We start from the raw sequence: 26,366 nt of genomic DNA on the forward strand, positions 1-26,366 counted from the left end.
TACCTTCGCCGCTTGTAGCCCGTGTGAACAGATACCAGTACCACCGCTATAAATTATTTTAGTTTGTTTAACACACAATGGCTACAATAATGCCTTACATGTACGAGCCCGAGTATACCGAGGAGGAACTACTGGAAAGGGAAGCACGCGAAAACGATGGGGATTCGGACAGCAGTTGGCAGGACGAATCAACAGATGAAGAGCCTGGGCCTAGTCGAATGGACGGCGTCTCCACCTGGTGCACATGCAATCGGTGCGAGCTAATGCCAACTGAGGATGAGAACTGCTGCTGCCGAGAAAACTCGGGATGCCTGGCCTACATTTCGGAAGGCGAGCCACAACCGCAATGCATCACCGAGCTGCCAGACTTCAGGGCAGCCTGCCTCACACGGGCCGTGTTGAGAATAATGATGGTGCTTATGCACGAACTTCGAGCAACTGTTCGTCCTCGTAATCTGAGTAACGAGTAAGTATACTCTGCTTGTCATGCCACTCCTATTTCATGTTCTTCTACTATATCCAAAATTACATCTACATATCATTTTAACGCATGTAAGTCGTTCAATAGTGTGCATTGTCTAGATAGCATTTGTCCGTGTAAAATGCCATTAGTTACAAGAATTGTCATTGACAACAAACGTTTAATAAACTTATCTTGGTCATTTAAAAACAGTTTGTTTCATTCCTTTTCACAGGTGGTACAGGCTGGGGGCCTATCGTTCCTTTACATGGTGGCTTCACAGGAGGCTTGGACACCGCGTTCGAAGAGTGATACCCGCCTGTGCCATTCGTGCCATTAGAGAAACGTTCCCGAGTGACAGCGGTCAGTACAGGGGATTTTCTCTCGCTGTGCTGCAACCTGACCTGTATAATCTTTAAAGTCTTGTATTTTTGTGTCATGAAAATAAGATACAGAATAAAACACCACATATATTTTAACAACGGTTGTCTCGATTTTTTAAATGAATCAAGTGTGTCTCCATTCAAGGATGGACGTCAGACATCTGTGCTCCGAATGGGTGAAGGTCTGGTCGCTGTGAAGCAGGGTGGTCACTATCTATCTAAGCTAACATAACATATTCTCGATAATGCATGCACTAAATAACACTTGTTCAAAGTCTTTCAGCAGGTTATGTCTCTATAAAAGTCACACATATATCTATACTAACAATTACCATTGGATTATACAGGCTTTAGGGTCTTGACCACTATAATACACCGGTTGAAGTGTGGGTCTGTGCTCACAAGAATCTCCGGTATGTGGCATTTGTTATTGATAAGCAACGATATACTATCATTGATATAAAGGCGATATACTGTATATTGATATAAAGGCGGTTCGCGCCGGTGGATGCGCGCTGGCATGGGGGGCTGTCAGGGGCGCGAGAGGCCAAGGTGCCAAACTACATGTACACTTCAAAAGGTGTCCCACGCCAAGGGGCCATCGGTCACATGGCCTCCTCAGAGCCCGTGTCTCCAGCCAGGCCTCTCCTTGAAGCAGGCCGCCCCCCTGCTATCCACATAAGTGTGTCTCCATTCAGCAGTCTTCCTGTGCCTTATCTGCACGCCCCAGGGCCATCCATCCCACCCCCCTGTATCAAAGGGGGTTCGCGCCGGTGGATGCGCGCTGGCATGGGGGGCTGTGACGGGCCCAAACGGCCAAGGTGCCAAACTACATGTACACTTCAAAAGGTGTCCCACGCCAAGGGGCCATTGTTCACATGGTCTCCTCAGACCCCGTGTCTCCAGGCAGGCCTCCCCTGAGGCAGGCCACCCACCTGCAATCCACGTAAGTGTGTCTCCATTCAGCAGTCTTCCTGTGCCTTATCTGCACGCCCCAGGCCCATCCATCCCACCCCCCTGTATCAAAGGCGGTTCGCGCCGGTGGATGCCCGCTGGCATGGGGGGCTGTGACGGGCGCAAACGGCCAAGGTGCCAAACTACATGTACACTTCAAAAGGTGTCCCACGCCCAGGGGCCATCGGTCACATGGCCTCCTCAGACCCCGTGTCTCCAGCCAGGCCTCCCCTGAGGCAGGCCGCCCCCCTGCAATCCACATAAGTGTGTCTCCATTCAGCAGTCTTCCTGTGCCTTATCTGCACACCCCAGGCCCATCCATCCCACCCCCCTGTATCAAAGGGGGTTCGCGCCGGTGGATGCGCGCTGGCATGGGGGCTGTGATGGGCGCAAACGGCCAAGGTGCCAAACTACATGTACACTTCAAAAGGTGTCCCACGCCAAGGGGCCATTGTTCACATGGTCTCCTCAGACCCCATGTCTCCAGGCAGGCCTCCCCTGAGGCAGGCCACCCCCCTGCAATCCACATAAGTGTGTCTCCATTCAGCAGTCTTCCTGTGCCTTATCTGCACGCCCCAGGCCCATCCATCCCACCCCCCTGTATCAAAGGCGGTTTGCGCCGGTGGATGCCCGCTGGCATGGGGGGCTGTCAGGGGCGCGAAAGGCCAAGGTGCCAAACTACATGTACACTTCAAAAGGTGTCCCACGCCCAGGGGCCATCGGTCACATGGCCTCCTCAGACCCCGTGTCTCCAGCCAGGCCTCCCCTTGAAGCAGGCCACCCCCCTAAAACCACGACATACATACGTCATTCATTCACAAACACACCCCTGTTTCTAATACTTTATAAACCACTTGATATGTCTCATGAGAACATCTTTGTGCTTTGCAAGTCAACTCCTGAACGTGTTACCTGGCAACCACTGAGATCTACGCTAATCTGCTCGTTGTTGTGCTATCCGTGAACTTCTGTGACCGCTTAGAGCAAACCCATCAGTGTGCTACCCGTGGCCACCCACCTATTCTCCTGCAACATACTGCTCTACTTGGTGAATCCAACTGTTTGTTGGTCAAGGTAAGGCCATGTATCCTAGTCATATTTCGCAGATTTTTAAATTTCTATCTATTTACGAGTTGAGTACACAATAGTGCTAGGTTCATTGGTCTCATTGCTATTGACTTGAGTTTCCATTGCTATGCTATCAATAGATCTATTTATTTTCATCTGTGTCTATTGTCATCGAATTGCACCCTTCGGGGGTCCAGTCTATAATGTAAGCATGTTTCCTTCTCGTGCAATACAGAACATCCAAGGGATGAGTCACATGTTCAGTTTTTAGTCACATCATTTATACATTTCTGCAACTTATGCAAATACTAAGCCGCACATAATGAACTGGTATAGTTCCTGCGACCAAAACAAACCTTGCATTGATCATTGTATGATTAATTTACTTTTGTATCAAATCTTTATTCTTGAAGATTGTATAATAATGTCGATATTTACTTTTCAGATTTATCAACAATGCCTGCCTGTTCGATTAGCGGTTGCCCTTCGAAGACCCATGCTAAGTCTGAAGGCACTACAATGCATGTATTCCCGAAAACTGTTGATCGAATAAGAGAATGGGTCAGACATTGCGGATATCCACTGGATGAGCTGGAAAGTAGAGTCCAACAAGTCTTACAGGACAAGAGGGGTGATCGATACCACATCTGCAGCCGGCACTTTTCCTTGGACATGTACACAACTTCTTGGGTAACAAAGAAGAATAAACGGCGAACGACACGGAAATTGTGCGAAAACGCTATTCCCACTCTATTCGTCCACATTCCGCCACCGGTGAGTCAAGTGTCCGGATTTAGCTTTAGGCCTTGCGGTAGTGTGTAGGTAGCCGAATGGATTAATTGATATTGTAGGTGTTCTATCCCTTGTAATAATTTCGATATTGATATGAGTGTATAGTTTTTTGAATAATGACATTTATCAATATATTCTTTTTCGGTTTCATAACCCACAAACGCAATGTATATATATATGGGGACAGGGAACTGTGCTGTATTGAGCATTTTTCAAGTATTCTGTCGGCTTTCATGGCTATTTTTAATATTGGCATTTCATTATCAATCATTAATTGACCTTTACAACTTCTTGACTATCCCTTCAATCTGAAGCAAGAACATTCTACATCCTTGACGTGGTCACAGTTATCAACCACTTCTAGCGCGTATCAGGTAATCTTACTAGGCTAATCCACTACATACTTGTTTTATGCATGTCAAGTAATAGTTTTATTCTATTGTGTAATTACTTTACCGAATGTTTGGTTACTGCTTTCCAATTGATATACACCTTAGTTATCGTCCACTGGTGTTTGTTTTCAGTTCTAATTAGTGTTATCCATACTAATGCAAGTACTGTCTTTCAGGGAGATGCTGAAGCGTCCGCCACATCTACAACATTTCTAGATGTTCTTCAACAGCAGGAGGTATGGATACTGACAGCTCCATCGAGCGTCATTATCAGAGCTGGAATTCTTGTCGTTTGATTGTTCTACACAATATTTCATTCGTGGTTAGCCGTTGATATGTACCTGTGCTGTCGACCCCAGGTGTGTGTTATGTTTTCACAATTGTAATCCTCACTAATGCAAGTACTATGTTTCAGGCAGTTGATGGAGCGTCAACCCCTGCACTTGATGCAGAGCCTGACATTCAAGTATACGAATCGGCGCAACAGCTTTCGGAAGTGCGCACTACATTTGCAACATCCATAGATATTCTTCAGCAGCACGAGGTATGGATAATGACAGCTCCATCATGCGTGATCATATAACGTGATTCCATTTGCTATACTTTCTTCCCTATTAACGCAAGTGCTGTGTTTCAGGGAGACGACGAAGCTTCCGCCACAATCACAACATCTCATTTAGATGATGCAGATGTAAAGGAATCGTTGAAAAAAGACGATGAAATGTGATCATATTTAGATTTTCCTTGATTCTTTTGGACAATGCATCATTTGCGGTTATCTCTTTATATGTACCTGTGCGTTCGACCCCAAGTGTGTGTTATGTTTCCAATATTGAAAACCATACTAATCCAAGTACTGTGTTTCAGGGAGACGACGGAGCTTCCACCACAATCACAACATCTCATTTAGATGATGCAGATGTAAAGGAATCGTTGAAATAAGTCGATGAAATGTGATCATATTTGGATTTTCCTTGATTCTTTTGGACAATGCATCATTTGTGGTTATCTCTTTATATGTACCTGTGCCGTCGACCCCAAGTGTGTGTTGTGTTTCCAATATTGCAAAGCATACTAATGCAGGTACTGTGTTTCAGGGAGATGTGGATGCCTCCTCTCCAATACAACCATTCATGGCAGTCCATGCAGAGCCAGAGGTATGGATACTGACAGTTCCATCGAAATAGATCATCACTGGTCGAATACTTGTCGTTTGATTGTTGCACACAATGTTTAAATCGTGTTTGGCTATTGAGATGTACCTGTGTGTTCGTCCTCACGTGTGTTTTATGCTAACAATATTTTGATACATAGTAATGAAAGTACTATGTTTCAGGGAGACGATGGAGCCTCATTCCGTGCTGTCTATGCGGATACAGAAAATATAGTCGTTGCAGCGCAAGAGGAAGGGAGGACATGCGGAAACGAATCGGAGCTACAGCGTGCAGATGTTGAAGGTCGAGTCAAAAACGTTGCAAAGAAAAAAAAACAAAAAAAGTTAGTTACAAACAGTTCATAACTTTAAAAAAATGTTTGTGCTGGGGACTATTTTATGTTTTTTTTTCAGTCAATTCTACTACACTCCATCTTGTGTTTAAACTGAACATCCCTTTTCCAATCTCTCCTCCAGTTACCCGTGGGTGTCAGAACTATACACACACAGACAGTGAAGCGAATGAGAGATGTGGTTTGCCAGACCGTGTACACTATGGAGGAACTATTAATTGAGGCGTGGCGTGTTCAGGCTCGAGATGCTCATGTCCAATGGCCAGAACATGAATTAACTGTGTTTGGAGACTACAGCAAAGTTGCATTGGATCATAGCTACAGTGCGACAGCACCACCACAAGAAGATGTTATTGAATGTATTGAAGATAGCTCTGAAGTGGTTGCAGATCAATTTACACAATCTACACCCGTCAAAAATTTGCCACCAAAAAACCTGTCGACATTGTTGTGTTCTCCCATCAATGTTGAAGTAATAGATGTTCAAATGACAGAGAATGAACCAGCCGCAGCATCCATAGACGCATCAGAACTTGATATCAGCGATATTACTTTCCAATGTGTTGAAATCTCCACAACGTCAAAGGCCGAAACAACGTTGACGCAGGATGACAGTCTAATGAAAGAGAGCAAATACATTGTATTCGACAGTTGTTTGATGGAAATTATAAGTATGCTGAAATGTGTGCATTCCATTAGAGGGAAAGTATGTGGGAAGCCATTGATTAATGTGACTCGTCAAATAAAAGGCAGTAACGTCAAAATAAATGCCGCCTGTAGATTAAATCATAGGTTCTCATGGTCTGCACAACCGATGCTGGGGAAACTGCCAGCAGGCAATCTACTGTGTGCAGCTGCATCACTTTTTAGTGGCTCCAGTTTTAGAAAGTTAGAGGCTTTCTTTCAGTTTGTGGGACTCCATTTCATTTCTAAAGCGCTGTACTACATATACCAACGTGATTATCTGTTTCCGGCCATTAGTGATGCTTGGAAAATTGAACAATTGTCTCTAGCACGTACATTCGAAGGCAAACGATTCAGGCTAGCCGGCGATGGACAGTGCGACAGCCCTGGATTTTCTGCCAAGTACTGCACCTACCACTTTCAGGACATGGATAGTAAGAAAATTGTGAGTTCGGTGGTCGTGCAGGTAACACAATGTACATCCTCAGTGGCCATGGAGAAACTAGGTTTTATAAAATCAGTGGAATATCTACAATCGAGGGGAATGCACATCGACCTCATAGCCACGGATAGACACGTTTCAATTGCCAAGACAATGAGAGAGCAGTTCCCACATATTAAACATCAATTTGACGTATGGCATCTTGTTAAATCAATCAATAAGAAAATCTCGGCTGCAGGGAAAAAAAAAGGTTTTGAAAGTATTTTGCAGTGGTCACATTCTATCACCAACCATCTTTGGTGGAGCTCAAAAACTTGTGAGGGGTCAGTGGAAATACTACTTGAAAAATGGTGGTCACTGATGCACCATTGTACCAACGTTCACCGCTGGACAGCAAATGAACATTTCCACCAATGTGAACATGGCCCTTTGTCCCTAGAGGAGGCACGGAAGAAGAAGTGGTTGATTCCATCTTCACCGACACACAAAGCCATTGAGAAGATTGTTTTCGACAAAACTCTATCAAGAGATTTGAGAGGACTGACAGAATTCTGTCACACAGGAGATCTGGAGGTGTTCCACAATATGTGCCTAAAGTACAGGCCAAAGTGCTTGCATTTTAGCTTTCGGGGCATGAAACATCGCACTCTACTAGCGGTCTTGGCCCATAACAGCAATGTCGGACGTGAACAATCTAGGACTAGGGGTAAAGTAAGGATGCCTCGCTACACTAAGGTGTTTTCAAAACGAAGTAAGCAATGGGTGATCAAACCAGTCTATGATGAAATGCAGTTCGACTTTGTGAAAGGCCTTATTGTTGCTGTGTTAGAGAAGCACAGATATGGAATTTTGGACGTTTCTGTGCAGAGCAGTGATCCATTGCCAACGAACATTGCGACTGTGCCATGCCCACCCGAAGCACAGCTGATTGTGAAGTACAAATCCCGGTTTAAATAATTGCAATACGATTGTCTTTTTGTAAATAAATGTTATTGTATAGTGTACCTGTAAACCTAACCCCTACCTTCACCATCATGGGTGGCGAACAAGCTGGGTGTCATCTTTGAATTCTCTCTATTCACCTCACATATGTGTATGTATATATTTTTCTCATGTCTCATCTCATGTAAATGTAAATGTTGCGCACTGTTAACGGAGGGGAGGCTTGCGTATTGCAAATAATAAAATAAACAAACAAACAATAAATCTCACTTTTAACTCAACTCCTGTGGTACTTTATACTTTCCCTGACCTTCCGCCAAAAATTAAATGTCTCAATTTGGGCTGCAAAGCTCGCAGACAACGGGGACAAAATTGGGGCACTTAGAACGCGCCAGCCAAGCGGGCCGTGGCATTTGGGTGAGAAGCCAGTTCGCATTTGCACATTGAGGCGCACTACATAGACGGATTCTAAACTTCAAGTTCTCACAGATGCCTATACTACGTGATGTTGCAAATAAAGAATGCGAAGGACAGCGCCCAGATGAGGCCCACAAATCACACTGGAAGTATAAGGGTCTATTGTTTTTTGACCTTGAGACAGGGACCATGCCGAAAGAACTACATTTGAAGGGAGTGCTTAATAACGTAAGAGACGATAAGGCAGAAAATTCAGAAACTAGACCAAGTTTCATTTTAGGTCAGTATACGAAAAATCGTTATCAAGAGCACGGTCCGTTTTACAGACTGCATTACAAAGAGACACAATGGAAATTTCAAATATATTGTAAGTAAATCTTTACACGCTTTTATACCGGAATGAAGATTTAATGAATGGATGCATGAATAAATGAATGAATGAAGAGCTAGGAAAAGCAAGTAAAACTGTTCGTAGTGGGCACATGGGCATGCAGGTCCACTGGTCTCACCGATCTCGGTCCTTGGCCCAGCCACTTTCCCCTGCACTGCCTACCTGCACTACAGGACTGTCTCTGTATCCTTCAGCCCCTTCTCCCGGCATTTACCTTGCACTTGCCACCAGCTGGCCCTATTATTTAATTTGTATTCAACTAACCATGTACAGCCCTTCCCCATGCGCGATCAGAAAGACACCTGGCCTAGTAGGATCGTTGTCTGTCTGCCCTTGCTCCCCACCTGCCTCGTCACGCCTAGAAACACTTGAGTATAGGCGCGTTACAAATGCCATATCATATATCATATCATTCCTCACGCATGTAGACTAACTGTTGTTTATCATTGTGTGTTGGACTCGATTTATCTCGTTACTTTTCGCATTGATTTTAGAGACGAACATACTCCATTGAACTATCTTTGCAAGCAAATAGTTGCTGATCGGCCGTAATAAATAAAATGAGTAATATTAATGAAGTTCGGCTAGCGAGACTAATTATCATTTTTTTTGTTTTCATAACAGGTATTTGATCCCATTCTGCCACTGCCATCTGTTTGAGACACCGGCGGATGGATTCTTCAGCAGACACCTGCAGCTTCGTGTCAACAACTGAAGCACGATCACCATATTATGGGACGATCGCCAAGGGCCCACATGCCCTTACGCTGTACTAGTGGCTAGAAGCAACATAACAACCTTTAGGCTGGACTAGTGCCTAGTTGATGGAACAGCCTTGCGGTTCACCGTGCTTCCAAAGTGATTCTTTTTACGAAAATGAACACCCTGTGTACCATAAAGGAACAACGCGTGACTCAAGATGAAACGGAACAGTTATTGCGGATACAGATAAAAGAAAATAAATGGCTTCCGGAGTTCATATGGCAATTGCTGAATATTCTCTAAACATTTAATGTCAAATAAATGTACTTTACCAAATGTACCGTGTTGCTGTTTCATTTTAAAGTACAGTTTCATATTCCGAATTGTGGCGCGCTGTGTTGTGAGTTGATCTGTGTCGGTTTCCGGATTCTGTGTGGAGTCGCGCAGAAGACGACTGGGCGCGTTTGCCTACGCAGCACAGTAACGTCACGGGGAGAGGCGGGGAATATGAATGTTTTGATAATGTCAGGCTCAGGAGCGGGGGAATTGATTTAGTGCCGCAAAAGCAGGTCAACCAGGGCGATCGGGGAAAAGATAGGATTATCAGAAAATGGCAGCTCCCTGGTGCTTGTTTTCGCGTGCGTTTAATGGACGAAAACTCGGGTAAGATCCATAGGAAAGTTGTCTAAAATCGAGCCACTTAGGCTTAAAAAAACATGGCCGACCCGTAGGGACAATAAAAATGTTTACTAGACCATGCCTTTAAGACGGCAAAGCGTAGACGTCCGAGTCAATGCCGGCTTCGAGCCCTTAGAAGGTTGCAGCGGTCTCGCTGGGGACGAGGACCGAGACCTGGAAGCACGTCTCTTGCGACTATCCGAAGCCTTGTCCGAACGGGACCTCGAAGGTTCCCTATGCGAATCGCTTCACGGACCCGAGACCGAAGGCGTGTGATGTATCTGAGTCAGGAATGACATGGAGCAGGAACCAGGCTGACTCAGGTAAGTATAAAACGAACAGGCTTTATTCTTGCTTAGTAACATAGGCATAGTTCATGAAAGGTAGGAGAGTAAGTAACAAGCCTCTGCCCTGGTTCCCAGTCTCACTCCAAGTCCCAACCGACACTCCGTGGAATCCCCAGGCCTCTCACACTCCAAGCTCCACCTCATCATTCTATGAGGCCCCCGCACACACTCAAGCAGTCACTACAATCATACCAGGATACCACACATCTCCCTACTTAAAAACAACCAAAAGAAACAGAACACACCCACTATAATGCTAGGATCACAATCATAACAAACATGACACCTTCTACCCCAGCCTGCCACACCAGGGTCTCAGTGCTACCACCACCAAGCGCATACCTTGCCACATGGACAATAAAAATAAACTATCATTAAAAAAAACTCCTAACCTACCACCTTTTGCCAGAACTGTCACTCCTGGCCTCAAGTCTGCCACACCTGAGCACTAACCACGTCTCAATGGCCTAAACAAAATCCTAACATGCCAACAGCAAACACAGCCAAAATAATCAAAACAACCATGCCTCAACGCCTTATCCCCTCTCCCAAAAGAAAAACATATAAAAAGGATGAAAAATATAGCAAAAAGACTAACTAGACAAAGAACACATGAACCACAAAAACGCAACCACGGAAAGAAAGAAGAATGGTGCGTAAGCCCAAACACGGTAAAAAGCATGCAAAAAAAAAATGCATAGATATAATAATGCAAAACATATTTTCTTATAGCACAACTAAGAATAAAATATGTTGTGCTAAATCCCAAAACTCACTGTAAAAATGTAATTTGTAAGATGTTAAAAATCATTCATAATTTCAATTTGCCAGTGTGTGGTTCACCTCGTCCTCTAATGACCACAACTTCACCCAAAAAATAAACCACAGTCAACAATATAATACTGGCCTACTATCTGAGTGCCACTCCAAAAACTATGAGAAACAAAAATCAACTGGGTGCTAAACTACTTAACTTCGCATTACCTTGCACCACCTGGCACTACAGACCAACTACAAGGAGTCTAACTACTCCTAAAAGACACGACCATGTGCGGTCACCTTCAACGCACAAACCTATAAAATGGGCCCCATGCCCAATACTCCCATGCACAAATGCATTTACATGACCTCCAAACTAGAAAAATGGGCCCCTTGCCCTGGTGTGTACATAACTACCCTACTAAAGGGTTAACCTCAACTGGAGCACTACCACCACAAGTGTCCAACCTCCACAAAAACATGAGGTTAATACAAAAGGTTTTCCTAAATTTAGGCAAACACACACAGGCCGGCATGTGAGAGCCACCCCAAAAAATAATGCATGCAACCACAACTCCACTACAACGTGTTGCCATTCACAGTACCCAACAGTTACACTAACATGCTTCCCCTTGTGCACACCCATATGTCACATGCTCATAATTTATTTACAGGAGGATGTTCATGATTAATGCTGCAAAAGTAACGGATGTGTTGAAACATATACTGCATTTAAAAGTTTAGAGTTTGTGCCGTATTACAGGGTCATGTTATTTTTAGGAGGACATTCGTGGTTTATGCTGCATTAGTAACGAAAGTGTCGAGAATAATGGTACATTTTAATGTTTAAGCATATGCCAAATTACGGACTCTTGAAGTGAAATTAACTATTGGGGAAGTGAATGCATGTCGGGGTGCGGCGTGTGTTATTGATGAAAATAAGTGATTAATGCATTTTTAGTGAATTTGCACAGTTTTAACAAGGAGATGCATTGTTTTCTAGGAGTACAATTATGCAAAGGAGTGCAAAATGAATATTGTCCACTAAGTCTCTATAGAGAGGGCTGTGTATTATTGAGGATTTCACATGAGATTGTTTTTTTTGGATGTTTACTTTGTGAATTTTATTTTGAACGCCCCAGCATGGTGACTGATCACCACCATGGCTGGTGGCACAGCACATCCAAATTTAGCAAATGTAAAATTCTAATGCATTTATGTGTAGTGTGTATGTGTTGTGTGGACTGAAAATATTGGAGTTTGCAATTGTGAGTGCAATCTCATCCTCGTCGCCAAATGATGTATCTGAGTCAGGAATGACATGGAGCAGGAACCAGGCTGGCTCAGGTAAGTATAAAAGGAACAGGCTTTATTCTTGCCTCTCACACTCCAAGCTCCACCTCATCATTCTATGAGGCCCCTACACACACTCAGGCAGTCACTACAATCATACCAGGATACCACAGCATGCGAGCCACGTTACGAGACCGATCCTGGCCAGCTTCCTTAGAAGGCGCGACCGGACTTGTGCCCTGTGATTGAAATATCGCCCTGTGGCTCCATCCTCGGAGGTGGATGGGGAAGGCGACCGGTGACGGCACTTCCGAGAATGCCGCGACGAGGAAGAAGAATGGCGGGAACTACTCAAGGACCAAGAACCCCGGGCCTCCTCCTGACGCGGAGAGTCGCCCCTCGAGTCGTCGGTGGACACCCCTTTGGATTTCGACTTGGACTTACTGGGCTTAGCACCCCTACCTACCTGGATCTTCCACTTATGCTCCCGCAAGGCCTTGGAAGTTAGCGACTGGCATTTTGAACAGTCATCAGTGTCATGACTCTCGCCCAAGCACCACAAATGCGATGCAGGTCGGTGATCGACATTTTCAACTTGCAGTCCCGGCAAGTCTTGAAGCCAGACCGCGGAGTCGGAGGGGTCGAAGAAAAAGACATCTCAACGATGAAACACACAAGGCGTGCCGAGTTTCACGAAGCAACACGTTCGCGGAAAAAACGGAACTGAGGCTACGGGCGCCATGCGCCCTATTTATAACATCCGGTGACGTCGCCCTCGACGGAGTCCTTCGAGGGACATCGACCCGACGTCATCGACGCAGTACGCCCTCTGCCGAAAAAGTTTCCGAAGTGAACAGCTGTGGACATTACATGTCAAAGATGTGGAATACGTTGGAGGATACAATCCATTCGAAGAGGAATGTCTTAAGGAGTTTTCAGAACTTCAGGAGATCCGGTTCAAGATGGAGGGAAGCAGGGAGGCTATTCCAGAGGGTTCCATATGATATTTTCGCCGCAAAAATATCGCGATGCAAAAATATCATCATATTTTTGCGGAGAAAATAACACATGGACCCTGCGGGGGACACCCCCGCAACCCCCACATCATTTTTTTATGTGCGGGGGACACCCCCCGCAACCCGTGCACCTATGGTTTTCGACACCAAAAATATCGCCTATGGGCGTTCCCGATGACATATGTACGGCGATATTTTTGGTGGCGAAAATATTACCTGATACCATTCCAGAGGGAGGCCCCTGCAGAGTATAAAGATCTCCCTCCAAATCTCTGCTTGGTGAACCGGCTCACTTTCAAAAGTTTGGAGGTAGATAAGCGGAGGGCTTGGGAAGGACAGTACTTAGGCAGGCAGTGCTACAGATAGGTAGGTCCCAGGCCCCAGAAAGCTTTGTGGACAATGCAGAGGGTCTTGAACTTGATCCTTGCAACCACAGGGGTTTTTCAGCGCCAGAGAGATGCGGGTCCTGGGTTTGAGGCCAAGGATAAGTCTTGCGGGCAGGGGAGTTGCTAGGTCTGGAAAAGACCCGGGGCTAAGCTGCTGTCGGAACTGTTGGGACTGGGGGCTAGCTAGTCTTTTGGCTGTAGCTCCTGAGATTCTATCCGGAGCTACAACCAAAAGATCAGGGGCTATAGCCCTCTTAGCCCCCCCCTAGCAACGCCCCTGCTTGCGGGTCTGTTCTGGATGAGGGCGTAGAGCAGAGGCAGGGAGGTTGAGAAAGAGGCTGTTAGAGTAGTCCAGCCTTGAGAAAACCAGGGCTCTAGAGACAGTGAGCCACTGGTGGAAGATGAGAAAAGGAAGAGTACCTCTAAGGCGGTGCAGCTGGTAGTTGGATTTTTTAAAGATGTCCGAAATGTGAGTGGAGAAGGAGAGAGAGAGTGGAGTCGAAGATGATCCAAGGTTTTTTGCCTCACAGGTGGGTGCGGGCACAGGGCCAAGGGAGGCCGGCCAGAGTGAGAGTGGGAAAGCAGGGGTCCCAATGCAAACGATCTCAGTCTTACTGGCGTTGAGGCAGAGGTCGTTTGCTGCACACCATGACTGAATAGCGGACAGGCAGTCAGATATGAGCGAGGTAGACAGGGTCCTGTAAGCTGTCTTCGGATCGATCAGCTTCGCGTAGAAGTGGGAGGGGATTCTATGGAAACTCTGGAACCCGTCACACCCGGTCTTGCCAGAGTTTCTTAAAAATTACACTATCCTGTATGGTCAGTACGAGTATCAGGATATGCCATTCTGGTTCGTTCATGCTCCTGCTGTCTTTCCGCGATTTATGGCCTGGCTGCTCTCTGATTTACTGTTCCACTCGGTTATCATTTATCTGGATGATATCTTGGTGGTTTCACAGTCCAAGGAGTGTCACCAGGAGCACCTGTCTGAAGCCCTTGCCCGATTGCAAAAGAACCACCTTCATGTCAAACCAGAAAAATGCATCTTTGAAGTTTCTTCTGTTCCTTATTTAGGGTTTGTTCTTTCTGACCACTGCATTGAGATTTACCGGCACAAGGTTTCAGCTGTACTTCAGAGGCCCTCACACACTTCCGTAAAGCAAGTCTAGCGGTTTTTGGGACTGGCAAACCTTTACCAGAAGTTTATTCCGGAGTTCTAAAAAACCATCCTTCCCATCACTTCGTTACTGAAAAAAGATGTGCCTTTCTATTGGAATCAAGAAGCTGCAGGCGCATTTCAACAACTCAAGGCCTTGTTCTGTTCAGCTCCAATAATGAAACAGCCAGATCAGAATCTACCGTTCATTGTAGAAACAGGATGCCTCCGCTGGGGCACTGGGAGCAGTTCTTAAAGAACCAATTAAGGGTCAGGAATACTTGACCAGCTAGTTCACATTCCGCAATCTAGGATAGCTCCAGCTAACCCTCACGGGAATACCGACATCTATGCTCCAAGCTAAAACGCCCAAATCATAGGAATAGTTTATTTACATACTTCTATAGTCCAAGCCTGTCAAGTCTATAGTCCTGGTTCTTCACCTGAACCTTTTACCTCGAAGACTGAACGTTCCCTAGACATAGAAAAGGGACTTCTACCTCTGCCCCGATCCCTACTTAACATACACCTGCTACCAATACTTTCTGAATACTACACAATACTATATATTACAATCAACACCTCCCACCTCCCGCACATATAATACCCACCCTCACACCTTCAGTTGCTAATTGTCTGGACCAATACATAAGTTCAGTGTTTGTTGACGCTGCTCGGTTGCTGGCTCCCCGTGAACTGCTTGCCTCGCCCTTCTGGTCTGTCTTGGACCTTTCACCGGTGCTTACCCAGTTATCTCACAATTCCTGTGAGGGTCCCACACCCCTTCAAGTCCGGCAGCGAAGGAGGCAGCTTCTGGCCGGGCTGACGCCACAAACCATCCTCTGCTACCAACTTATTGGGAGGAACTCCCAGGCAAGCAGGGTGGTTTGCTAGGAGTTCGCAGACATCAAACTCATGGAAGGCCTAACTCCTTCCCATATCCCAAAAGGAACACACGTCCAGACAAGTAGCAAGTTCAACTGCGGTTTATTACAGCCAACAAATCAACAAGGATCAAATGCACAGAGGTGAATCCAGGCACATCTCAAACAACTCTGGCTCTGGATGGAACATATCGTCACAAGTACGTCACACCCTGGGAACCTTTCCAGAAACCACTCCTCTCCGGATTGGCTATGGAGCGGTAGTTCTCCTATAGTAGCCCTTATAGAGGTTACTGGATTGGAAGTCATCATGTCAGGTGTCAGGCCTGGACCATCCCTGAAAACTGTTACTTACAATGTGTTACAGTATGTGGACCTAAATATTGGTCGGTGGCCCCAACTACCCACCCCTAGGGCCATGAATTTTGATCGGTTGATTGCGAGCCCCCAGGCGTTCATGGTGCTATGTGCAACTATGTGTCAGCGGTGTGCAATTATGTGTCTGTGTCATAGCCGTGTGTAGACCATTATTGCTGTGAGAGCATTCCTTTCCCAGCATATAACTGTGACCTGAGTGTAGCGACTTTGTTGCAACCATTGTCTAGTCCATGGGACAGTTGCTCTTCCCAGCTACCAATTCTTGGCCAGCCATCAGCTAGGCAGGTTCATGTGTCTAGAGACTGTGGTATTGAGCTCGGAAGCTCTGAATTATCCTGCATTTATGAAGAATTACGCTTTTCTGCTGCCAGTGTTACTTTGGGTCAGTGTAAAGAATGTCACTTGCAACAATGCGACCTTGGCAGTGGCCTTGTTTCACACGCAGTAGTTCTGCTTGCACAGCATTCAGGGTGGCTTCAGGTATCCTCAGATGTTTATGGCCTACTATGATTTCCTAAGCCACTGCCTGGTTTGTCCTGGATGTGCCTTCGATATGGCATCCATGGGTTAATGCATTATGGCTCTGTCAGGTCCCTCGAGTACTCCTGCCATTCCATAAGGTTATTTGCATGTAGGTATCTGCAAGCATTCACACATGATCTTTCTGCTTCTTGCGGTTTCTGCCTTGCTGCGACAAGCTAATGACAAAATAGTAAACGTGCAGACACGTTTCACTGTCCTCTAACTCATATAACTGTACGCATGTTTTCTTCATGTATTTGGGTGTGTGGGTGGCCTGAATGTGCGGATGGCACGTGTTCTTCATGTCTGACGCTACTATGTCGTGTGGTCTCTAACGATTTACGGCTTCTCCGCGCATTAGTCGATTCTGTCCATATAGCTGTATTTGGTACCGTCGTGTGTGTCTTCATCCACTTTAGATAATGTTCACACTGCTCCTGTCTTGTATGTCCGCTGAGAGGGTATTTCTCATGGTACTTGTCCATCGTGGGCGCAGTGGAAATTGGTGTGAGCTCATATTGTCTTTGGTTATTCTTCCGGGTGCATGGTCATCCAGGGCGAGTGGCATAGTTCGACCCCCCCTCTTCACCTTTACTTCTAGTTAACTGAACTATTCAGTCATTGAGAAAGAGCTTCTGGCTATGAAGCATGCATTTGCCAAATGGCATTATTTATTGCAAGGGGCCATGCATCCATTTGAGCTGCAGACTGATCACAGGAACTTAAGGGTCTTGCAACAGATGGAGTGTGTCAGTGCAGGCAGGCTAGGTGGGCGTATTTTTGCACAGTTCGACTTCTCCATCATTTACATTCCTGGAAGCAAGAATGTCCTAGCCGACAGCTTGTCACAGTACTATTCTTATGGGTCCTCTTTAGCCTCCACCACAGAGCCGCTCTTTCCGAGGAACAAGTTCCTGTGTAGCGTATCCTCTTTTCTGCAGGAAGTCCAGGAAGTCTCCTTGGGTTTGGCTCCATTTCAGTTTGGTCACACCCTAGCCAAGAAGAACGGGTTACTCTTCTATGAACATAGGCTGGTTTTCCCTGAAAGTACCCTTCAAAGAAGAGTCATGTCTAGGCTCCTTCGAGGAGGATCTCATAACCATCCTCACCAACAACCTTAAGAACACAAACCAGAGCCTTCTCCTAGGTGACTTTAATCTAGGTCTCAAAGACCCAAAAGACTCCCATGCCACTCTCATTGACAACACCATAACCGAGCTAGGTTTTACCCAAAGAGTGACCCTCCCCACCCATAATAAAGGGAGAACCCTCGACTGGGTTGCAGACTACAATTGTTTGGCCTCCATCACAGCCGCTTTGTCCCAACCTTGGACAGACCACCTACTCCTCTCATTTTCCCTCAAGGCCTCAATCCCTCAAACTAACAACACTCTAGCCCCAGCCATCCTCACAAGAAACAAGAAAAACATTACGGCTGAAAAACTCATCCCTCTCATCCTCCCCACTCTCAATTCACTTTCTGCCCCTTACAACCCCCATTCCCTCGTTGATGGCTACAACACAATCATGAGATCAGCATTAGACTCCATTGCACCGCTTAAACTTAGAAAAAGTAAGCCAAAAAAACACCTTAACTCATGGTTTTCCTCACACCTGAAATCTCTCAGACTCGAGAAGCGGAAAAAAGAAAAGGCTTGGAGACAATCCCCCTCAGACAACAACAAGGCAAGCCTTAATAACATAACAGCACTCTATAAAAAAGAAATACTCACCGCCAAACAAGAGTCATACAACTTGAGAATATCACAAGCTAGCTCTAGTGTAAAAGAATTGTTCACCATACTGAAAGAGATAGAAACACCTATCCCTATCCCTGACACATGCGTGAAAGACAAACAATGATGCACCAATGTCCAAAACGCCCTTTCCAATAAAGTCGCAGGCTTACAAATCAAAATCAACAACAAAAAAGAAGCCCTCGCCCGTGCAGCTCTCACCCCCAACCCAACCACCCCCAACACCACCACTCCTCCCCCTCCCCATAGCCCCATAACTAAACCGCTGTCTCGCTTCAATTTTTCCAAAGTCACCACGCTAGAAGTGGAAAAAATGATCCAAAGCCTCAAACCGTCCAATTGTCAGGGCGACCCCTGCCCTTCACAAATCATCAAAGATGCAGCTAGGGACCTCTCTCCCTTTATCACTAAGCTTATCAATGCCTCTTTCTCCTCAGGAACCGTACCCAGCAACCTCAAAGAATCGTGGGTCCTCCCCTTACTCAAAAAACCATCCCTAGACCCCTCAATACCAACCAACTACAGACCAATCACCACCGTTCCCTTCCTCCTTAAAATCCTTGATAAGGCTGCATATCTGCAAATACAACAACACTTAGAAACAAACCACCTCCAAGGTATCCGCCAATCGGGCTTCAGACCCAAACATGGGACAGAGACTGCACTCATTGACCTCAAAGCGCAGATTGACACCCTTAGAGACAAAGGGAAAACCGCACTACTACCCTACTCGACCTCTCTGCAGCATTTGACTTAGTAGATCACAAAATTCTCTGCACTCACTTAGACTCGGCAGCCCACTTCTCACAAGAGGCCATCGGCTGGATTGAGTCCTTCCTTAACAACAGGTCCATGCGCGTATTCTCCACCACTGATTCTGCCAACCCATCCCCATCACATGTGGGGCTCCTCAGGGGTCTTGTGTCTCCCCCACTCTGTACAACGTGTTCACGAAGCCCCTGTTTGATGATCTTGATGGCCTGGATATCACCTACACTAACTATGCCGATGATGCACAGATCCTCATCCCGTTGACGGGAGATTATGACAAGGATTTGGCCTTGGTGAACAGGGTGTACCTCATCATCCAGGCATGGATGCCCTCCCATGGTCTGTGCCTGAATGATGACAAGACTGAGCTTATCATCCTTGGCACTACCCCTAACTTAACTAAACTAAACCACAACTACGCAAGCTTCAACATAGATGGCCACCCCATCCAGGTAGCCAAAGAAGTGAAAACATTAGGGTTTTATCTAGACGCTACCCTATCATTCAGCAAACAAGTGAGCTCCATGGCCTCCGCTACAGCCTACACTTGCAAACCTATAAGAGCTGCCACACCTTTCCTTTCAACCAAAAGCAGTACCAGCCTAGCCAGAGCCCTTATCCTATCAAAACTGGATTATTGTAACGCCCTATATGCAGGAGCTAACAAATGTGTTACCAACAAAATCCAAATCTTACAGAACAACGCTCTCAGAACAGCCCTAAGCATCTCTAAAAAAGAGCACATCTCCAACTTGAGAAGAGCGCACAACTGGCTCACCACCACCGACAAAATCATGCTCAAGGTAGCCTCCTTAACGCATAAATGCCTCAACAATGCAGCTCCCCGATACCTAGTAGACAGAATCAAGCAACATATCCCTAACCGCCCTACCAGGACCGCCAACACCAACCTCCTATCTATTCCCAGATTCAAACGCACCAAAACTGGTGGTAGTAGTTTCCAAGTCAAAGCAGCGCTACACTGGAACTCTCTGCCTCCTACCCTAAGGACACCACAAACCTTCCCCCAGTTCAGGCGCAACTACATTCAGTGGATAAAAGAAAATGACCACTATCCCTTTCTGGCCCGGCCTCTGTATATTCTGTAAATTGTTGACTCTGTATTTTATGTTTTTTTCGTACGTTTTTGCCATGCTTTACCACTTGTAACAATCTATGCCTACACCTGTAAATTACTGTACAGCACTATAACCAAGCTGAGAATTACCTTGTCTTGCTCATGCTCCCTGTTACCCTTGGGTCTGGCGCGCTATACAAATGATTAAACAAACAAACAAGCAAACAAAGGGATGGCAGCTGGGCACAAGGGCTGTGATGCCACCCTAGAACTCATCAGACTGACTTTTTGGTGGCTAGCTGTTTGTAAGGATGTTAAGGCTTATGTTCTTTAGTGTTCAGTATGTGACCAATGCAAATATAGCACCAGAAGACCTATCGGGCAACTAGAACAGGAGCCTGCTCCTACTAGACCTTGGAGCCATGTATCTACAGACTTTGTTGTGGACTTGCCACCTTCCTGTGGGTGCACAGCTGTCATGGTGACCGTAGTCTCTTTTAGCAAGATGGTACATTTTGTACCACTTCCAGGCCTGCCCGTGTTCAGAGAGGGCTCCGGTTTCTTTTCAGGACATCTTTAGACTGAACAGACTCCCAGAATCTATCACTTCCGACCGAGGCTCTCAGTATACCTCAATGTTCTGGAGAACGTTATGCAAGCTTATCGGAATTGAACAAGCTCTCTCATCAGGGTACCACGCTTAAAGTAATGGGCAGACAGAGAGACTCAATTACACCACGGAACAATATCTTCGCTGTTCCATCAACACTCGACAGGACAATTGGGTGGATCTCCTACTGACTGTGGAATACGCATATAACAACACCGTACACACAGCGACAGGCATGAGCTCTTTCTATTGTACTTACATCTGCGATCCTTACCCAATATGGTGTATCCATCTTCTACTGTTCTTTCTATCGATTCTCTGTTGATCGACATAGTACAAGTCTATAAAGAGGCACACGAGAGTCTCAGAGACAGCAAGAAGGAGTAGAAGAAACAAGCTGAATTAAACAGAAGACCCGTACCCAGTTGGGAAGTCGGATCCAAGGTATGGCTGTCTACTAAATATCTACCCAAATGGGTCCGACCATCCAAGCTTTCGCCAAGATTCATCGGACGATTTGAAATACTCACCAAAATCAATCCGGTAACTTTTCGTCTTAAGATACCACCTACCTTAAGCAGGCTCCACCCTGTTTTCATTCCTCTTTGTTACGTACCTATGTTCCAGATTCTTTTGGTAAACAGAGGCAGAAGCACAAGATCTTACATACAAAGGTACATGAGGAGTACAAGGTTTCCTGCATCTGTGATTCATGCTACTACAAGGGGATCCTTCAGATTCTGTTACAATGGAAGGGGTATCCCGCTTCTGAGAGTTCTTGGGAGCCCGAGTCATACATCAAGGCACCTTTGTTGATCCGACGTTTTCACCATCTGCATCCAGGTAAACCCAGAATGTCCAGGCGTAAGAGGGGGCATACTGTCATCGCTCGCCCCTCCTGGAGTCTACGAAAACTTTGGAGGCTACACCATTGATGTTCTGTCACGCTTTGCCCAGACGCCATCGCTGCTCTAGTCTTTTTCCAAGATGGCACCTCTATGCTCTTTTTCTACCAACTCCTTTCAGCAGTGTGTCACATTGCAACCCGCTTTTCTGCTTTAGGTAAAACGCTAGTGCTTTCACCTCAGCGCCTTCAGGGCTCCTGTTTTTTCGGTTGGAATCTGCCTTTCCCGGTTGCCCCCGTCTTCTGGGCCCGGCCCCTGACATGCCTGCCTTTTCTGCAGCACTCTCTGCTGCTGTGCTTTTCTCTGGCTCGTTCCTTCTTGGCTTTCGGAGTGGCATGTCCCGCTCACTCTCCTCCTCCTAGCAGTTCCTACCTCTCCTTCCTTCAAGTTCTGTCTGCCTTTGTCCTCACTGTTCTCTGGCAACTTCTCCTTATTTCTCACCTCAACCATATCTTGTGAAGCCAAATTCCACTTACCAACCAATCCACTGGGAGAGGATTCCAGTCACATTACCATCTGGCTTGCTGGTCTTTGCTACATTTTACCATCAATTTGTCTACAATTCGCAAGATCAGCCACCAAGGAGTGAAGGTTTTTTATGCCTTTTGGCTTTTTCCCTTCCTTTCGGGCCTATCCAGAGTAGGGGTCTCTTGCCTTTCCTGTACCATCTGCAGGCATAGTGGCTTCCCCTGCCCGGAATAGGCAATTTCTCTACAAGGACAGAAGAACCTTTTCAATGCCACATCATATCATATCACCAGGAAAAAAGGTGTCTTCCGCTCCTCCAGCAGACCAATCATCCCAAACCACGAATGAAGAATCAGGTGAGGAGTAAGCCTAAAGCTGACATAAGGTTGGTTACAGGTTCCAACCTCCACTTTATAAATACTTGATGTAAACTCAAGTAAACCCAGAGATTAGTTTTAAATATATTTATATTTTGTGTTTGTTTTTCAGTTCTCTACATAAGGAAAACAGGGTTGTTATATGTAGACACACACCTAAAGAAATATATTGTCCTGATGAAGGCCCCCCTCGAAATTCTACAAGGACGTCCTAGGATAGATGTATCTTAAATATGGGGCCAAAACACAGTGTGTCGAACAGTAGCCTGACTAGATATTGTATGTGAATTAGTCTGTTCCAATAAGGATGAATATTTCCTTCCACAATGCACCAGATTTCTATACTGTATAATGAATTACTAATCATTAGAAAGAGTACTGAAATAGGACACACAGAATTTGTGTTTACTCTCAGTACATGGTAATTGGAACGTGTGGTTCTCTGTTATGAATTAATGTAATTTTGATGTTGTGTGGTATTCAATACGTCTTTTGACACTTATTTAGTGCACTAACCCCTCGGTGTGAACATTATAGTATTTTGTTTACTTTTTGATGTGTGTAACCTGCACAAACTCTCATATATTTTTCTATGTGAACCTTTTAAAAAAATGAGTGAATCATTAAATGGCTTTTAATAGACTTCTGGTATATGTGCAGATGATTTAATTACCTTCTGGCACTTGAGTTTGTACTTGAAATTAACAAAGGTGTATAAAGGGAGGGGTAACCTGTTTCCCAGTTTTTGTGCTGCCTCCATCCTATTCCACATGCTGTGCTCTGTCTCCAGCCCCTGAAGGTGGACAGGAGTGTAGCAGAGGGAGAAAGAGCTAAAGACATACAGGGACAGTGACTGCCTCCATGCTACTCCACATGCTGGGCTCTGTCTGCAGCCCCTGAAGGTGGACAGGAGTGTAGCAGAGGGAGAAAGAGCTAAAGACATACAGGGACAGTGAGTGCCTCCATGCTACTCCACATGCCATGCTCTATCTCTAGAACCTGAAGGTGGACAGCAGCGTAACAGAGGGAGAAAGAGCTAAAGACATACAGGCACAGTGACTGCCTCCATGCTACTCCACATGCTGGGCTCTGTCTCCAGCCCCTGAAGGTGGACAGCAGTGTAACAGAGGGAGAAAGAGCTAAAGACATACAGGGACAGTGACTGCCTCCATGCTACTCCACATGCTGGGCTCTGTCTCCAGCCCCTGAAGGTGGACAGCAGTGTAACAGAGGGAGAAAGAGCTAAAGACATACAGGGACAGTGACTGCCTCCATCCTCCACCACATGCTCTGCTCTGTCTCCAGCCCCTGAAGGTGGACATTTACTCAGAGACCATCTACACTTACCCAGGACAGTCAGCATCCCTGTGGTTTTCTCCAGTGCCCTCTGGAGGCTGGGGTGGGACACTCTGCAGATGATCTCTGACCCCTGGTCTCTGTGCAGGTCAGGGGTGAAGGTCAGCCATGCGGTGCAGGAATGGCCTATCTCAGGCTCATGGCGACAGTCTGTGATGTCCTGTTTCCAGACAGTGCTCTCAGCATTGCCCTGGGTAGTGAGCCGGGCATCACTTCCTCTCTCCATCCTCAGCCACTCCACCTTTAATTCCTTGGGGAAATAACCTGACACCTGACACTGGAGAGAGACTTCCTTCCCATGGATGAGCGTTGGCACCAGAATGTCCTGCAGGTCGGGGCGCCCTGGGAAAGCTGTGAGAAAAAGATAAACAATAGCCCATTACTACAAATAACCAAATCTATGTCATTCCACTTAAAGACAACTCATTGCAATGAAACTCCATGCATTTATTCACTTTTTTCAATGAAATGTGGTTTTATTTATGTACATTTCAACTCAATACACCTTCGTGTTTTTTTTAAAGTAGGCTCTGTTTTCCCTTTATTAATGTTTTATTTGGAAACACTTTGTGCTCCTTTTTGGATGCCGCTTTCTAATCCTTTTTCTTTTTTCTCCCCCTTTTTTGTGCTCTTTTAAATAAATACTAATCTTTTAACTATCAATGTCCACGAATCACTTATTAATATCAGTACATCCTGGTAAGTGCTGACTCGGCCTACTCAGGTACACGCCCATTCGTTGGAGCATAGTAACAATGTGCCCTCTTCTGATCGACGCAATCCTTTGAATATTCCACACTGACTCTACTGGCATGACCACCATCACAAACTGGTTCTCTTGTCATTTCATGGAATTTCATTATGAAGTAGATTTCGTCCTTGTTTTTTTTAATGGTTGATTTTGCCGAAAATATATGCCCCGCCAACTTCACCCTTTGACTCTCTGACATTAATTATTATCCTAAAGCCAACCCCACACATATTTTTGGCAAAATACGTTGTAAAATATTTGATGAAATCTACAAAACTGCTGTTACCCGCAAACTCCATCCCTACCCCTCATTTCCTTTCTCAGCTGCATGAATAATTCCTGTGTGTTTAACCTTTCTTCCTTTACCCTCCCTCCTCGTCTACTGCCCTTTCTATCCTCTTGCAGAGCAAGGTCTGGATACCCCTGGTGGCGGCATAATACATGGTCCGCCAGACAAGCTTTGACTCCTTGAGGCCATCAGGGCGGTGACAGGCGCAGTGTAAAAAACAACTCTTACAGCAAAACATGCATTTCTTTGAACTAAAATGTATTTTTTCTTTTTGCCATGACTGGTGTATGCAACTCAAAGAGAGCATTTTAGTGAAACCTACTTTCATAGAGTTTTTGTTGCATTGGAATTTTTTCAAATAACCTAAAGCATGCTGAATAAGCAACATAGGACGCTGAATTAAAAAAAAGCACCATAACATACACTCCAAAGTAATACTAAACAACAACAGGGACGTCATTTCACCAAAATGCCAGGGGTAGCGGAAGTGACATCACACCACCCTTGACTTCTGATGACACCACAAGAAGTGATGTCATTTGACCCCACCCAAAGTGCCATCACGCGTAGCGATGGAACACGACATTTCACCCCTTTAATGAGTCTAGCAATTATTGTATAGAATTCCAGAAAGACAAATGGTTTGTTATTCCTATTCTTTCTTATTTAGGGTCACTGCTCAAAGTGTTACAGTGCAGGGGATAAAATCACTTCCGCAAAGAGCAATTAATCAACAAAGCACACCAGCACCAAACAAGGTTCAAATAAGCATAAGACGACAAAACAACAAATACCCGGCAGACTGCCCCACTCACCGGAACCAGGAAGCTAATCCCAGAGAATCGCAAGACAGCAGTGCCTTGCATAGAGCAACAGCGACCCCTACAGCAGCAGAAGGTATAACAGATCCGGATGCAACGCCACCTAATGTGTTTCTTTTGTAATTACACTTTTTATTCATTTTCTTTGCAAGCAATGACATGATTTTGATTTATTATTTATACCGCGCACAGGGTACCCGAAGGCTTATAGGCGCCACAAAAAACAGAACAATGTTACATGATACATACAGCTAGACATCTTGGCATGAGATCCAAACAGCACGACGATTAACAAGAAGCCCAAAACAAAGACAAAGAAGATACAGGAGCAATCTGCATACCAGGAGAGAACCAAGTCAACGAATTCCATCTGAAGGAAACCAAACACTATGGCGATAGAAAGCAGACTCTTGGCAGAGACGACTGTATAACATACATTAAACAGCAGAATAGCAATAAAGGGAAAGACTATGGCATTTAGAGAATCAAATTGCATTTTGTGGCACCTTTGGGCAGATATTTACAGCGTTTAAGAAAGGTAGGTAGGTTGCTATCCCCACATCCAACTAGGATGCAATCACTATTAGACTGTGAGCACCAATCGCTCTGATCTATCCTCCGTGTGATGATT

General features: G+C 45.5%; 1 protein-coding gene across 1 annotated transcript in view; it reads right to left on the minus strand.

Annotated features, from left to right (window-relative positions):
• LOC138498392 (uncharacterized) overlaps positions 1–26,366 on the minus strand; it is an 85,574-nt gene that overhangs the window by 12,529 nt on the left and 46,679 nt on the right. The window contains exon 3 of the mRNA XM_069622164.1: positions 23,866–24,225. Coding sequence (XP_069478265.1) covers positions 23,866–24,225 — 360 coding nt within the window. The remainder of the gene's footprint in view (positions 1–23,865; positions 24,226–26,366) is intronic.

This window comes from Ambystoma mexicanum, chromosome 5q, assembly GCF_040938575.1.
Source record: "Ambystoma mexicanum isolate Mex_15411 chromosome 5q, UKY_AmexF1_1, whole genome shotgun sequence".
Classification (NCBI taxonomy): Eukaryota; Metazoa; Chordata; class Amphibia; order Caudata; family Ambystomatidae; genus Ambystoma; species Ambystoma mexicanum.